This window comes from Barbus barbus (genome assembly GCF_936440315.1).
Source record: "Barbus barbus genome assembly, chromosome: 40".
Taxonomy (NCBI): domain Eukaryota; kingdom Metazoa; phylum Chordata; class Actinopteri; order Cypriniformes; family Cyprinidae; genus Barbus; species Barbus barbus.
In genome coordinates, this window is record NC_136718.1 from 27,314,230 (window position 1) to 27,331,729 (window position 17,500).

The window sequence follows — 17,500 nt, forward strand, 5'->3', positions numbered from 1 at the left end:
CCGGAACCTGGCCGAACATCGCCACCACATTGCACAGGTCCTTCAGCGGCTCAGGGAACACCAGCTCTACCTGAAACTGGAGAAGTGCGAGTTCCATCTCCCCATGGTACAGTTCCTCGGCTATACCATCAGCCCCGAAGGGATCCAGATGGACCAGGGGAAGGTCCAGGCCATCCAGGACTGGCCCTTACCGCAAACGGTCAAGGAACTACAACGCTTCCTGGGCTTCTCCAACTTTTACAGACGGTTCATCCACCAATTCAGTCGACTGTCGTCACCCCTCACCTCCATGCTCCGCGGTAAGCCCAAGTCTCTGTCCTGGAACCCCGAAGCTCACGAAGCGTTCCACCAGCTCAAGGAAGCCTTCAGCACGGCCCCCATTCTTCGCCACCCAGACCCCCAGATCCCGTTTGTCGTGGAAGTCGACGCCTCCACCACGGGAGTCGGGGCCGTGCTGTCCCTTTGATCACGGACCATAAAAACCTCCAGTATCTAAGAGATGCCAAACGCTTAAATCTCCGTCAGGCACACTGGGCCCTCTTCTTCACTCGGTTCTCCTTCACTATCACCTACCGCCCCGGAATCCGCAACACCAAGGCCGATGCTCTCTCCCGCCTGTATGCACCAGAAACACCCACAGACCCCAAGCCTATTCTCCCTCCAGCCCTCATAGTCAGCCCCATCCAGTGGGAGCTCAACGACAACATCCGTGACGCCACTCTCACCGAACCCGCCCCGCAGGGAGGCCCAGAAGGGAAAACTTATGTGCCCCGCTCCCAGCGCCTCACCCTTCTGGGCTCAGCTCATGAAGTACCGGGCTCTGGACATCCAGGCAGCCAACGAACCCTCTCACTTCTCCAAGCTCGGTACTGGTGGCCCGGTATGACCGCGGATGTCATCAGGTACGTCCGAGGTTGCTCAGTCTGTGCCATGTCCCAGTCTCCTCGCCATCTGCCCGCAGGCAAACTGGTTCCCCTGCCAGTTCCCCAGAGGCCCTGGTCCCATCTCGGTGTGGATTTCGTCACCGACCTCCCGGAGTCTGAGGGCCACACCTGTGTCCTAGTTGTGGTGGACCGTTTCTCCAAGGCCTGCAAACTCATCCCCCTCAGGGGCTTGCCCACGGCGTTGGAGACCGCCGAATGCCTATTCCACCATGTGTTCCGCAACTTCGGCCTACCGGAGGACATTGTATCGGACCGTGGCCCTCAGTTTGTGTCCCGGGTCTGGAGATCCTTCTTCCGCCTCTTGGGAATTACTGTCAGCCTGTCCTCGGGCTATCACCGCCAAACCAACGGCCAGACTGAGCGTAAGATCCAGGAGCTCGGACGCAACCTCCGGTCATACTGCTCCCCCGATCAGCACAGCTGGAGCCGTTTTCTCCCATGGGCCGAGTATGCACAGAACTCCCTTCGTCAATCCACCACCGGCCTCACCCCGTTCCAGTGCATGCTCGGCTACCAACCCCCTCTATTCCCCTGGACGGAGGAACCAGCTGAGGTTCCAGCTGTGGACCACTGGTTCCGAGAAAGTGAGAGGGTTTGGGACTCAGCCCATATCCACCTCCAGCGGGCAGTGCGGAGACATAAGCGCTTCGCAGACGCCCGGAGATCCGAACCCCCCCAATACCAGCCAGGAGATCGGGTCTGGCTGTCGACCAGGGATCTCCGTCTCCGCCTGCCCTGCAAAAAGCTGAGTCCCCGCTTCGTTGGTCCGTTTAAGATCCAGAGGCAGGTGAACGACGTCACCTACGAGCTGCAACTTCCCCCCAGGTATCGCATCCACCCCACCTTCCACGTCTCACTACTCAAACCCTTCTTCCCCTCTACCACAGAACCCACGGGACCGGATGCGCCCCCTCCTCCGGAGATGATCGATGGGGCTGAGGTCTACCGAGTCCGCAACATCCTGGACTCGCGGCGACGGGGCGCCCGGCTCGAGTACCTGGTGGACTGGGAGGGGTATGGTCCAGAGGAAAGATCCTGGGTGGTCAGGGAGGACATCCTCGACCCCTTGCTCCTCGAAGAGTTCCATCGCAACCATCCTAGTCGTCCCGCACCCAGAGGCCGAGGCCGCCCCCGTCGCCGTGGTAGGGCGTCAGGAGCCGCCCCTGGAGGAGGGGGTAATGTCAGAGAATCACAGTCACCTGCACCCTCGTTACCCAGATCACAGTCACCTGAGTTCTGATTCCTCGCACCTGCCACCTGCTAATTACCAGCACTATATCCACTCACCGCCAGCACTCCATCCTCGTCCGGTCTACCGTTCACTCCCCGAACCTAGCCAGACAACTTAACCTTGTGTTGCTTCCCCACAGAACTCCTGTTCTCCACCGCTCCTGGTCTCCACCGCTCCTGTTCTCCACCGTTCCTGGAACCTCCAAGCCCCGATCCTCCCCGCGGCTGTGCACACCGCTGATCTCACCTCCTGGATCCTGCCCCCGCTTCACCTTTCAGTATTCTCACTTGCACCTGTTCCAATAAACCCTTGTACTGACTATACTCCTCCGTGTCTCCTAGCCTGTGTGTGACAACTAGATAATGATCTGAGATATCATCGCTTTGCTGCAGAATTTCAACACCACTAACATCAATTCCATGTGACAGTATTAAATCTAGAGTATGATTTCGACAATGAGTAGGTCTTGAAACGTGTTGTCTAACCCCAATAGAGTTGAGAATGCCTATGAATGCTGATCCTAATGCATCTTTTTCATTATCGACATGGATATTAAAATCGCCAACAATTAAGACTTTATCTGCAGCCAGTACTAACTCAGATAGAAAATCAGCAAATTCTTTAATAAAGTCTGTGTGGTGCCCTGGTGGCCTGTATACAGTAGCCAGTACAAACATCACAGGGGATTTATCACTAACATGTGTTTCTCTAGATAATGTTATACGCAGCACCATAACTTCAAACGAGTTATACTTAAAGCCTGCCCTCTGAGAAATACTGAGAATATTGCTATAAATTGTAGCAACACCTCCCCCTTTACCTTTTGGACGTGGCTCATTTTTATAGCAGTAATCTTGGGGGGTGGACTCATTTAAAGTAATGTATTCATTTGGTTTTAGCCATGTTTCTGTCAAACAGAGCAAATCTAGATTATTATCATTGATCAAATCATTTACAAAAAGTGCTTTTGTAGAAAGGGACCTGATATATATTCAGTAAGCCAAGCTTTATCATTTGTTTCTCTGTACTGTAAACATTTTTTATTTGTTGAACATCAATTAAATTGTTACTCTTAATTTGGTTTGGATGTTTTCTGTATTTTCTAGTTCGGGGAACAGACACAGTCTCTATAGTGTGATATCTGGGTGAAGGAGTCTCTATATGCTGAGAATGAACTGACTTCTGTGACGTGAGGCGGCTAGCAGACGGTCGGTTTGGCCAGTCTGTCTGCTTCCTGACCTGGGCTGTGGTGAAATATAATGAGGTAAAATGAGTCACGTCACTCACCTCAGTGCCTCGTTGTGTGTTGTGTGCAGGAGACGCCGTGTGTGGAGCTGGAGTTCCCCTGGTTTAACCAGACCGTGGTGTTCCCTGATGAGCAGCAGATAGAGGAACACGCAAACTGGAGCATCTCCCGTGAGCTGGGATACAGCTACTGTCTGGGGCTGGTACACACACACACACACACACACACACACTCACTCACACACACATGTTGGTTTTTGTGGTTTATGGGGACTCTCCATAGGCGTAATGGTTTTTATACTGAACAAACTGTGTGTGCTATTGCCCTACACCAACCCTACACCTAAACTTAGCCCTCACAGGAGACTTTGTGCATTTTTAGATTTTCAAAAAAACACCATTTAGTATGTTTTTTAAGCCTTTTGAATTACGGGGACATAGGCAGTGTCCTCATAAATCACCTTCATATTGTAATACCTCTGTCATACCCATGTCATTATACAAATTTGTGTCCTCATAAACCACATAAACATGCACACACACACACACACTGTCAGAGTGAATCCGGGACTCATGTTGACTCTCTCTGGCCAATCAGAGCAGTCGTCTGGCGTGTGACAGCTCCATATCGCAGGCGGACGCCGAGCAGCTGCGTACGCTGTGCAGTCGAGACCCGCTGTATGAGCTCTCCGAACAAGAGAAAGACTTCCTGTGGAGACACCGGTAAACACACACAGTCTGCGTCGAGAATGCCGGCCCGGTCCAGCTGTGATATACAGGACATTAGTTTCTCACACAAATATGACGACAGCTCAATGAGAGCCATGTGTTTGTGTTGCAGGCATTACTGTGCGAATATTCCAGAAAGTCTTCCCAAACTCCTGCTGTCCGTCAAGTGGAACTCACGAGATGAGGTGTCACAGGTGCGACAGAGATGAGGATCCACAAGTCAATTTGTGACCACAAGTTTATTAACACTTTATACAATACAGATTGTGTCAAAGCAGCTTCACAATGTCAAACAAGAAAAATAATAATGCAAGAGGACAATAGAAAGCAGTCAGTTTTCCAGCCAAAGTCAGTTCATCATTGATTGCTAGAAATTAAGTGTCCCCAACTAAACAGTGGCAAGGAACCAAAATTCCATCTGTGACAATGCTTTGCAGCCTGGAATTAAACCACACCATGCTGGTTTCGTCTGGCCATAGGTCGTAATTTAAATATATTTTTGAGATGGAAAAATGCAGTATTACAAATGCTAGAAACATGGATTTCAAAGGAAAGATTGCCATCAAACAGCACACCTAGGTTCCTAACTGATGAAGAAGAATTGACAGAGCAGCCGTCAAGTGTTAGATAGTGTTCTAGGTTATTACATGCGGAGGTTTTCGTCCTATATTTAACACCTCTGTTTTTCAGAATTTAATAGTAAGAAATTACTAGTCATCCAGTTTTTTATATCGACTATGCATTCCGTTAGTTTGTCAATTTGGTGTGTTTCGCGGGGCCGTGAAGAAATATAGAGCTGAGTATCATCAGCATAACAGTGAAAGCTAACACCATGTCTCCTGATAATATCTCCCAAGGGTAACATGTAAAGCGTGAAAAGTAACGGCCCTAGTACTGAGCCTTGAGGTACTCCATACTGCACTTGTGATCGATATGATACCTCTTCATTCACTGCTACGAACTGATGGCGTTCAGATAAGTACGATTTGATCCATGCTAATGCACTTCCACTAATGCCAACAAAGTGTTCTAGTCTGTTTAAAAGAATGTTGTGGTCGATAGTGTTGAACGCAGCGCTAAGATCCAGTAGAACTAATAAAGAGATACAACCACGATCAGATGACAGAAGCAGGTCATTTGTAACTCTAATGAGAGCAGTCTCAGTACTATGATACGGTCTAAACACACATCCATTCATCCAGCGCTCCACTCACTCATCTGTGTGTGTGTGTGTGCAGATCTACTGTCTGCTGAAGGACTGGCCGCTCATGCAGCCTGAATCCGCTCTGGAGCTGCTGGACTGTAACTTCCCCGATCCCATGGTGCGAGAGTTTGCCCTGCGCTGCCTGATCCAGGGCCTGACGGACGACAAGCTCAGCCAGTACCTGCTGCAGCTCGTGCAGGTGTGTGTGTGTGTCAGAATCTGGAGCATTTTCCAGCTCTATTTCCCCACAGATTTCATTTGTATCTGTGTGTGTTTTCAGGTACTGAAATATGAGATGTATCTGGATAACCCTTTAGCTCGGTTCCTCATCAAGAAAGCGCTGACCAATCAGAGGATTGGACATTTCTTCTTCTGGCATCTGAAGTGAGTTCAGACGTGAATCTGTGTGAATCTCATGGAGACACATCCAGGTCACATTTCAGCCCGAAATCAAAAGAAAGAGACTTTATTCTCTTAAATCTCTGCTATGCATCTGGATGTTTGTCTGTGATTGCCATTACTGTTATAATTTACATAATATATTTTGTTGCTATAAAGTAACAAGAATCATATCATAAGTGTCCCTGCAGCACAAAAGCAGTCATCAGTAACACAGGTATATTTGTAGCAATAACCAACAATACATTGTATGGATCAAAATTATACATTTCTCTTTTATGACAAAAATCATTAGGATATTAAGATCATGTTCCATGAAGATATTATGTAAATTTCCTACCGTAAATATATCAAAACTTCATTTTTGATTAGTAATATGCATTGCTAAGAACTTCATTTGAACAACTTTAAAGGAGATTTTCTCAATATTTAGATTTTTTTGCTCCCTCAGATTCCAGATTTTCTAATAGTTGTATCTCAGACAAATATTGTCCGATCATAACAAACCATACATCAATGGAAAGATTATTTATTCAGTTTACAGATGATGCATATCTCTCAATTTAAAAAATTGAACCTTATGACTGATTTTGTGCTCCAGTGTCACATATGTCACATACTTTACAATTTACATATTTTTTTGCAATGAAATAAGAAGAATGAGAATATTTTTTTTTACATTAGTCATGATAATTTATGGGGAATTAAGCTTATTTATCATTAAAATAAAAACCTACAGCATATGATCCTAAAAACTGCCATGTATTTGACAGGTTCAATATACTATTGTAATGTTTGTTAATATTTTGAATTTATATTTTAATTTTAGTTTACATTTCTATCATTTTGTTGTGTTTTTGTCATTTTGTATTAGTTGTTTTTAATGTGTCTATATAGTTTTTAGTTTATTTAGTTTTAGTTAATTTAGTACTTCAACAAAATTAAATGAGAGATGTTCAAGATTCAAGATTCAAGAGTTTTATTTGTCACATACACAATTATACAGAGTATAACCAGCAGTGAAATGTAGGTCAGGTCCGCTCCAAGGACAGTGCAATTATAAAGTATACAAATATTAAGAAGAAGTACAAACATAAAATAAAATAAAAGATAAAATAAAATAAAATAAGATAAGATAAGATAAGATAAAAAATATAAATATAAATGGGACTGACTCGTGGGGACTATAGTGTTGAAAGCTGAGCTATAGTCAATGAATAGCAGCCTTACATAATTCCCATTGTTGCTGTCCAAGTGTGTGAGGGAAGAGTGGAGAACGTGAGAAATGGCATCGTCCGTGGATCTGTTTGGGCGATAGGCAAACTGAAGAGGGTCCAAAGTATCAGGGATGGAGGAGCAGATGTGGCTCTTTACAAGTCTCTCAATAACCTTCATGACTATAGATGTGAGGGCAACTGGGCGATAGTCATTCAGGCAAGAGGGTTTATTGTTCTTTGGCACAGGGATAATAATGGATTTTTTGAATGAAGTGGGAACCACGGAGGTAGCAAGGGACTCATTAAAGATGGAAGTGAACAAACCAGCGAGTTGATCGGCGCAGGACCTCAGAACACGGCCGGTTATCCCATCAGGTCCGGCTGCTTTCCTGACGTTCACTCTCTTTAGCGCCCTCCGAACCTCATCCTCCGACACGGTGATTACAGGATCATCGCTGCTCTGCCTGCTGCTTCCTGACGCGCTGATCGGCAGAGATGCGCCGCCGCCGTTGCCATCGAAGCGGCCGTAGAAGATGTTTAACTCGTCGGCCAGCAACGGATCTGCTCTCACCTCCGTGGAGGATTTGTTTCCGAAGTCACAGATGGTCCTCAGTCCCTGCCACATCCGTCGAGAGTCGTTGAGCTGGAAATGAGACTCAATTCTCTCTCTGTATCTGTGTTTGGCGGCTCTTACTGCGCGTCGGAGAGCATAGCACGATGCTTTGTACTCGCTCGTATTCCCAGACAGAAGAGCTTCATTGTAAGCGGCAGTGCGTGTGTTAACCGCGGCACGGATTGTTCTGTCCACCCACGGTTTCTGATTGGAGAATGTCCTTATCGTTATTGTTTCTGTAGCTTGCTCGGTTAGCATGTTTACGAAGCTTAATGCTACATCCGTGAACTCGCTGACGTCAGAAGAACTCGCCCGGAACATGTCCCAGTCGACGTCATCAAGCGCCGCCTGCAGCATAGTCTCTGAGTGGGAGGACCAGCGCGTCACTACTCTCTGCTCCGGAGGTTCCTGAACGAGCCTTTGTTTGTATCCCGGTGTTAGGAAAATGGTGGCATGGTCCGATTTGCCAAAAGCCGGTAGTGAGCGGGCTTTGTAGGCATCCTTGAACTGAGTGTAGCAATGATCCAGTGTGTTCGGTCCTCTAGTTGGACAGGATACGTGTTGATGGAAGTTCGGCATGACCTGTCTGAGGTTGGCTTTGTTAAAGTCCCCCGCGATGATAAAGCGTCAGGATGTTTGTTAATGTAGCCGCTGAGCACATCGTGAAGTTTAGACAAAGCCAAGCCGGTGTCTGCCTGTGGTGGAATGTACACAGCAGTAACAATGATCGATGAAAACTCCCGGGGCAGATAAAATGGGCGGCAAATAATGGAAAGATGTTCCAGATGAGGCGAGCAGGAACGTGACAGAATGGAGATATTCCTGGGATCACACCATTTCTTGTTGATCATGAAACACACTCCTCCACCCCTGGATTTACCGGCCTCTGCTGTTCTGTCCGTCCGAAAGACAGAGAAGTTATCACTCGGCATTACAGCAGTGTCCGGGACCGAGGACGAAAGCCACGTTTCTGACAAACAAAGGATGTTGCAGTCCCTTATGTCCCGTTGGAAACTAATCCTGGCTCTAAGATCGTCCATCTTATTCTCCAAGGATTGGACATTAGCGAGGAGAATGCTTGGAAGAGGAGGACTGTGAGCCCTTTTCCTGAGTCTGACTCGAATTCCAGCGCGCTTCCCGCGGTGTTTCTTGATCCGTCGCCTCGGGGGGTTATTGTTCGTCTCCACGTTCCGAAGAATCTCCAGAGGCCACGCAGGATTCGTGGATAAAGTGTCCTGAAGCAGGTTGGTGTAGCGGTTTCCAATGTCCAAAAGTGTTTCTATGTTGTAGGTGATCAGTGCCGACGTGAAATGTGTAAAAAGAGAAAGTAAAAGTAGGTAAAAAAGTAAGTTTAAGCAAAATCTCAGTGGAGCGACCCGAACGGCGTCCGAACACAGCGGCGCCATCTTGGATAATCAGGTGTTATCTTGCCAACTAGCTGAAATAAATTAAGTTTATATTTTATTTCAGGTAATGTGTATTTTAATGAAAAAGTTTTTTTTAATGGTTTTAGTTGTAGTTAAGGATAATAACCCTGCCGTGTGGTTGTGTAGGTCTGAGATGCACAATAAAACGGTGTCTCGGCGCTTTGGGCTGCTGCTGGAGGCGTTCTGTCGGGCGTGTGGCATGTACCTCAAACACCTGAACAGACAGGTGGAGGCCATGGACAAGCTGGTGAACCTCACAGACACACTCAAACAGGAGAAGAAAGACGAGACGCAGAAGGTGAGACAGAAGATGCTCATTAACACTTACAGACACGAGTCAGTAGCCGGGATTCCATCCAAATTTGTGAATTTAACTTATGCGCAAAATTGGAATATCGCATAAAACATTTGCAAAAAACAAAAAGCAAAGCAAAAAAAACTTTTTTGCAAATTAAGGGATTGTTATTCGAAATTTGGCATTTCTATCACTCGTTTCTGATGCGATACTTTAAAATGCGCATTATAACAACAGGGTGATGGAAACATAGCTAATGATGTCTTCCAAAGACCTGGGCTGCGTTTCACTCCACTTTTAGACACACACTCATGAACCTCCCTAAGCACAAGTGTGTTCCACTTCGTGAAGTGGACGAGGAAAGTTTATATGGACAGACCCTCGACCCCTCGATTTTGACCATTTTGATTTTGATGCAACGTAATCAATGACATACATCCGAGTAAACGAGACGGAGGGAAGTTTGCGAGTCAAGGGCATGAGAAAATGGACTGGAACGCAGCCCCAAAACCACTAACCTGATCCAGTGATGTCACCATCCTCACCCATTACTGAGACTGCTGATTGGTTGATGAAGCTGATCCTGCATTCCGATTGGCTGTTGCAGACTCAGATGAAGTTCCTGGTGGAGCACATGTCCCGCCCAGATTACATGGAAGCGCTGCAGGGGTTTGTTTCTCCTCTGAACCCCGTACACCAGCTGGGCAATCTCAGGTACACACACACACACACACACACACACACACAAACACAAACACACACACACACACACACACACAAACAAACAAACTCAAACTCACACTAACACTCACAAACACGCACAAACACACACATACACACACATGTTGGTTTTGCTATACTTGAGAGGACTCTCATAGGCGTAATGGTTTTTATACTGAACAAACTGTGTGTGCTATTGCCCTACACCTACCCTACACCTAAACTTAGCCCTCACAGGAGACTTTTTGCATTTTTACATTTTAAGATAAACTTCATTTAGTATTTTTAATAATTTATTTCCCTTGTGAGGACCGGCCAAATGTCCTCACAAAGTCAAAAATCTCAGGCTTTACTATCCTTGTGGGGACATCTGGTCCTCACAAGTATAGCTAAACACGTACACACAGTACATGCATATCACATAATACAAGACTACAGGCAAAACCAGTGTGTTTTCTGCACTGGTTGATTTAGAGATTTTGGTCTATTTTTAGACTAGTGGAAAGAAAATATCCTAAGTACACATTTAAGTGTTTATTATATTGCACTTTATCTATTTGCATCTGTACATTTTAATCTTTAAAGTGTTTTTCTCTTACAAACACCAGACTTTACAATTTTATTCCTCTCTATATTCTGAAGGTTTATTCATATAACCGGGGCAGTCGTGGCCTAATGGTTAGAGAGTCGGACTCGTAATCCAAAGGTTGTGGGTTCGAGTCTCGGGCCGGCAGGGATTGTAGGTGGGGGGAGTGAATGTCCAGTGCTCTCTCCACCCTGAATACCACGACTGAGGTGCCCTCGAGCAAGGCACCGAACCCCCAACTGCTCCCCGGGCGCCGCAGCATAAATACACACACACCGTGTGTGTTCACGGTGTGTGTGTGTGTGTGTGTGTGTGTTCACTGCTGTGTGTGTGTGCACGTTGGATGGGTTAAATGCAGAGCACGAATTCCGAGTATCTTGGCAGTATGTCACTTCATATTTCATTCACACTGATTTATACAACATTGCACTCCTATAAAAATGTGAAAATGTGTTTGTTAGCTGTCTGTTGGCAGTGTTTTATGATTTATGGAGTAATAAGAAGAGAATAAAGAATAAATTTAGCTCTATATTTCTGTGTTTGAGGTTGGAGGAGTGCCGTATCATGTCTTCAGCCAAGCGGCCGCTGTGGTTAAACTGGGAGAATCCGGATATCATGAGTGAGCTGCTCTTCACCAATAATGAGATCATCTTTAAAAACGGAGACGGTGAGACGCGTGTTTTAGCCGTAACCCTGCGTCAGACGCCACGACCAGATCTGTGTAATCTAATATCTGTGTGTGATGCAGACCTACGGCAAGACATGCTGACGCTGCAGATTATTAAAATCATGGAGAATATCTGGCAGAATCAGGGGCTGGACCTGCGGTGAGTCGACCAATCAGAGTCCACTGCTCGCACACATCTGCCAATCACAGCTCATCGCTCGCACACATCCACAAATCACAGCCCACCATATCCGCCAATCACAGCCCACCAATCATACACATCCACCAATCACAGCCCACCACATCCGGCATTCACACACCTCCACCAATCACAGCCCACCAATCATACACATCCACCAATCACAGCCCACCACATCCGGCATTCACACACCTCCACCAATCACACACATCCACCAATCATAGCCCCACCGCTCACACACATCCACCAATCATAGCCTCACCGCTCGCACACATCCACCAATCACAGCCCACCATATCCGCCAATCACAGCCCACCAATCACACACATCCACCAATCACACACATCCACCAATCATAGCCCCACCGCTCACACACATCCACCAATCACACACATCCACCAATCATAGCCTCACCGCTCACACACATCCACCAATCATAGCCCCACCGCTCACACACATCCACCAATCACACACATCCACCAATCATAGCCTCACCGCTCGCACACCTCCACCAATCACAGCCCACCGCTCGCACACCTCCACCAATCACAGCCCACCGCTCGCACACCTCCACCAATCACAGCCTACCAATCACACACATTCACCAATCACAGCCCACCGCTCGCACACAACCACCAATCACAGCCCACCCCTCGCACACCTCCACCAATCACAGCCTACCGCTCGCACACCTCCACCAATCACAGCCTACCAATCACACACATTCACTAATCACAGCCCACCGCTCGCACACATCCACCAATTACAGCCCACCGCTCGCACACCTCCACCAATCACAGCCTACCAATCACACACATTCACCAATCACAGCCCACCCCTCGCACACCTCCACCAATCACAGCCCACCGCTCGCACACCTCCACCAATCACAGCCTACCAATCACACACATTCACCAATCACAGCCCACCGCTCGCACACATCCACCAATTACAGCCCACCGCTCGCACACCTCCACCAATCACAGCCTACCAATCACACACATTCACCAATCACAGCCCACCCCTCGCACACCTCCACCAATCACAGCCCACCGCTCGCACACCTCCACCAATCACAGCCTACCAATCACACACATTCACCAATCACAGCCCACCGCTCGCACACATCCACCAATTACAGCCCACCCCTCGCACACCTCCACCAATCACAGCCCACCGCTCGCACACCTCCACCAATCACAGCCCACCGCTCGCACACCTCCACCAATCACAGCCCACCGCTCGCACACATCCACCAATCACAGCCCACCTCTTGCACACATCCACCAATCACAGCCCACCGCTTACACACATCTACCAATCACAGCCCTCCACATCCGCCAATCACAGCCCCACCGCTCACACACATCCACCAATCACAGCCCACCGCTCGCACACATCCACCAATCACAGCCCACCGTTCGCACACCTCCACCAATCACAGCCACCACATCCACCAATCACAGCCCCACCACTCGCACACCTCCACCAATCACAGCCCACCGCTTACACACATCTACCAATCACAGCCCTCCACATCCGCCAATCACAGCCCCAACGCTCACACACATCCGCCAATCACAGCCCACCGCTCGCACACATCCACCAATCACAGCCCACCGTTCGCACACCTCCACCAATCACATATCACAGCCCACCACATCCGCCAATCACAGCCCCACCACTCGCACACCTCCACCAATCACAGCCCACCATATCCGCCAATCACAGCCCCACGGCTCGCACACATCCACCAATCACAGCCCACCGTTCGCACACCTCCACCAATCACATATCACAGCCCACCACATCCGCCAATCACAGCCCCACCACTCGCACACCTCCACCAATCACAGCTGGCTAACTCTGTGCGTGTGCAGAATGCTGCCGTATGGTTGTCTGTCCATCGGCGACTGTGTCGGTCTCATTGAGGTGGTGAAGAACTCGTACACCATCATGCAGATCCAGTGTAAAGGAGGACTGAAGGGGGCGCTGCAGTTCAACAGCAACACACTGCACCACTGGATCAGAGAGAAGAACAAGGGAGAGGCGTAAGAACACACACACACACACACACATCATATGCACACATCATACACACGCATACGCATACACATATCATAATGAAAACTCGGAGCTGATTAATTAACAGCATTTAAATGGCATGAATAGCGAGGAGCAGAAAACAGAAACACTTTTGATTTTAAACAAGTCTTCATTTAAGAGTTATAATCCATGAATCAAACCAGCTACGAGGAGAATCACAACATTACATGCTTAGATTTAGAGCAAAAAAATGTTTGATAATCAGACAGAAAGACAAAGATACAAGACTGTAAACACAACTGTAGCTGGAGAAATCTAAAACTATAGATGTAAAGATGTTGATTATATGTGGAAACACAATATTGTAAGTTAATTTCAAAATATGTTTATATATAGAAATACTGAAGTGTTTTGAGAGGGTGGTTGAACTTAATTAGGTTTGCTCTCTTTCTGATTGGTGGAATTTTCTGTAATGTAGTTTTTCACCAAAAAATCCACTGTTAAACAAAAATATGTTAAAATAATGTGAAATAACAGATGGCTTCAACAAAAGCATATTCCATCGATTAACAGCCGCAGAGCTCACAGTTGCTCTGTCTTTAAAGGTTTAGAAGTTAAAGTTGCCTAATGAGTTTTTATTTGCAGAACAGTGAACTTTATTGAGTTCAGTGATGTCATTGTCTAGCTCAGTTTAGTTTAAATAGTATCTGTGAAATCAGATTGACGATAATCACTAAATTATCGCTAAACTGAGCAGGAACACATCTGCTTTCCAGCCGTTGAAATAAATGCTCAGCGTATGACAAACCCTTTCTCCAGTCTCTTTGTGGAATGAATGTGTGAGACTCAGGGAAGCGTTTGTTAAGACAAAAGTGTGGCAATGATCCGCCTGTTTCTCTCTCAGGTACGATAGAGCCATCGATTTATTCACACGCTCGTGTGCCGGATACTGTGTGGCCACATTCATTCTGGGCATCGGCGACAGACACAACAGCAACATCATGGTGAAGGAGAACGGACAGGTACACACACACACACACACACATTTCGCATCAGAATCAATTATAGTGAGAGCCAGAAACATTACAACAAATCACGTAAATGCAAAGTTCTGGCATGAAACTCTAGATGGCGCAGTCCATTAGATCCAACTCAGTATGACATAATGACATCATTATCACATCACAGCTGATTGGTTCTCTGCTGTATCGGTAGCCAATGAGCTCGCTGCTCAACATTCAAATACTTGGCTGTGTAGCAGCACACTTCAGAAATCCTCCACCCTCCCCAGCTCCACCTGTATTGATCTGCTATGGGGTGGTGATGTATGCTATGGAAATTATTTCATCTGTGTCCCTGCAGCACAGAAGCAGTCATCAGTAACACAGGTATATCTGTAGCAATAGCCAACAATACATTGTATGGATCAAAATTATACATTTCTCTTTTATGACAAAAATCATTAGGATATTAAGATCATGTTCCATGAAGATATTTAGTACATCTCCTACCGTAAATATATCCAAACTTCATTTTTGATTAGTAATATGCATTGCTAAGAACTTCATTTGAACAACTTTAAAGGAGATTTTCTCAATATTTAGATTTTTTTGCTCCCTCAGATTCCAGATTTTCAAATAGTTGTATCTCAGACAAATATTGTCCTATCATAACAAACCATACATCAATGGAAAGATCATTTATTCATCTTTCAGATATGTTATATGTGCAGCAGCAGTGTTTCTTACGTGCTCACAGCAGCATGTTGTGGATGTATTGGCAGCAGAAGCAGCGTAACAGATCTATTCTGCCAAGACCAAACACATTAACATTGTTATGAATATTACCATACAAATCACTCCGAGAGTCGTCATGACAGAACTGTACATAATGCTACTGAAATGACCAACAAGTCACCTTTATTTCTATTATACAATACAGATTGATTCACAGTGCTCAAACATGTTTTTAGAAAAGCACAGCACTGAATGCGAGGGTCTCGATACATGCTTTTGTAAAATGATGCAGTAGCAGTTAACATGCCAACTCGCTACTGTAAACGAAATCTCGCAATGCTTGCCCCGCCTCCGGGGTCTTCTGATTGGTCCTCTGTTTTGGAGAGGACCAAATGGAAAAGTAGCGCATTAGAAAGAGAAATGTGTTCTGTGTGAACAGCCCCTTAATATTATAAAATTCATCAATTATGAAACTAGTTCAATTTCAGCTGTAAAGCAGCTCTGTAGAAGACAATAGAGGCATTATTCAGATCAGTTCAGATCAAGTTTTGTTCTCATCTGACAGTGTCAGTGCATTAAATCGATGATATTAGTGAATATTAAGTGTCTTTTGAACCCAGAGTGTGCTCAGACTCATCAGAAACTGATCGTGTGATGGTGTTTCCTGCAGCTGTTCCACATCGACTTCGGTCACTTCCTGGATCATAAAAAGAAGAAATTTGGATACAAGCGAGAGCGAGTTCCTTTCGTTCTCACGCAAGACTTCCTGATCGTCATCAGTAAGGGTGTGCAGGAGTGCACAAAGACCAAAGAGTTCGAGAGGTGTGAACACAAACACAAACACACACACACACGCACAAACACACACACACACAAGCACAAACACACACACACACAGACACACACACGCGCACAAACAGACACACGCGCACAAACAGGCACACGCGCACAAACACACACACACAGACACGCACAAGCACAAACACGCACAAACACACACACACACGCACACACACACAAGCACAAACACACACACACACACACACACAGACACACGCGCACAAACACACAGACACACACTCACGCACACACACGCAAGCACAAACACACACACACACACACACACACACGCAAGCACAAACACACACATGCAAGCACAAACACACACACACACACACACACGCAAGCACAAACACACACACACACACACACACACACACGCAAGCACAAACACACACACACAAACAAACACAGACACACACACACACACACACACACACTCTCTCACTCTACAGCACCTGTGTGTTCAGTGTGATGTGTCTCTCAGGTTTCAGGAGATGTGTTATAAAGCGTATCTGGCCATCCGTCAGCACGCCAGCCTCTTCATCAACCTCTTCTCTCTGCTGCTGGGCTGCGGGATGCCTGAGCTGCAGAGCTTCGACGACATCGCATACCTGCGCAAGACGCTGGCGCTGGAGAAGAACCAGCAGGACGCTCTGGAGTACTTCACCAAACAGATGAACGACGCTCACCATGGAGGATGGACCACCAAGATGGACTGGATCTTCCACACCATCCGACACATGCCCAACGAGCACTAACACACACACACACACACACACTCACACACACTTCAGTGTGCTCAGATCGCTGTGATGTACAGCTACCGTCATAAGTTTACATCCCCTTTACTGAATCTGCAAAATGTGAATTAGTGTAGCAAAATCATGAAAATGCCATGCTGTTTTTAGAGGTCCAGATGGAACCAGAGATTTTCTTCCTTAGTATTTTTGTCTTGTTTTCTAAAATCAAATCAGGATGCGTTTACTTGACAAGTAAAATGACTTAAGATATGTTGTAACTGTGATTTTTATCTCACAATTTTTACTTTTTCTTGCAAATGTCACTTTTTTTCTCATAATTCTGACTTCTTTTCTTAGAACTGTGAGATATAACCTCAAATTGTAAGAAAATAGTATTTTTTCCTTTCAGAATTGGACTTGGATCCGTACAATTGATCAAGTTGAAAACGGTTATACCCCTTTTTTGGGCCAAACGGTAACATATTCTTCAAATATAACTCATAACCAAACAAATATGGCCACCAGCAGCCAATCAAACTTCAGCAGCTCATAACATCAGATCTGAATGGCTGCGTGTTATGAAGCATGGCAGACACTTGGAAGGTGTCTCGATTAAGCTGTATGTTAAATTTAGTAAGAATCAGCCAAAAGGTGGTGCT

General features: G+C 46.3%; 1 protein-coding gene across 1 annotated transcript in view; it reads left to right on the forward strand.

Annotated features, from left to right (window-relative positions):
- Positions 1-17,500, forward strand: part of LOC306859229 (phosphatidylinositol 4,5-bisphosphate 3-kinase catalytic subunit alpha isoform-like) — a 39,404-nt gene that overhangs the window by 21,002 nt on the left and 902 nt on the right. Inside the window, exons 10-22 of the mRNA XM_079400148.1 lie at positions 3,492-3,623; positions 4,019-4,143; positions 4,262-4,343; positions 5,388-5,552; positions 5,634-5,737; positions 9,136-9,307; positions 9,912-10,018; positions 11,156-11,277; positions 11,359-11,437; positions 13,357-13,527; positions 14,427-14,544; positions 15,929-16,080; positions 16,586-17,500. The exon at positions 16,586-17,500 is cut by the window's right edge and continues 902 nt beyond it. Of these exons, the coding sequence (XP_079256274.1) occupies positions 3,492-3,623; positions 4,019-4,143; positions 4,262-4,343; positions 5,388-5,552; positions 5,634-5,737; positions 9,136-9,307; positions 9,912-10,018; positions 11,156-11,277; positions 11,359-11,437; positions 13,357-13,527; positions 14,427-14,544; positions 15,929-16,080; positions 16,586-16,859 (1,803 nt within the window). The 3' untranslated portion in view covers positions 16,860-17,500. The remainder of the gene's footprint in view (positions 1-3,491; positions 3,624-4,018; positions 4,144-4,261; positions 4,344-5,387; positions 5,553-5,633; positions 5,738-9,135; positions 9,308-9,911; positions 10,019-11,155; positions 11,278-11,358; positions 11,438-13,356; positions 13,528-14,426; positions 14,545-15,928; positions 16,081-16,585) is intronic.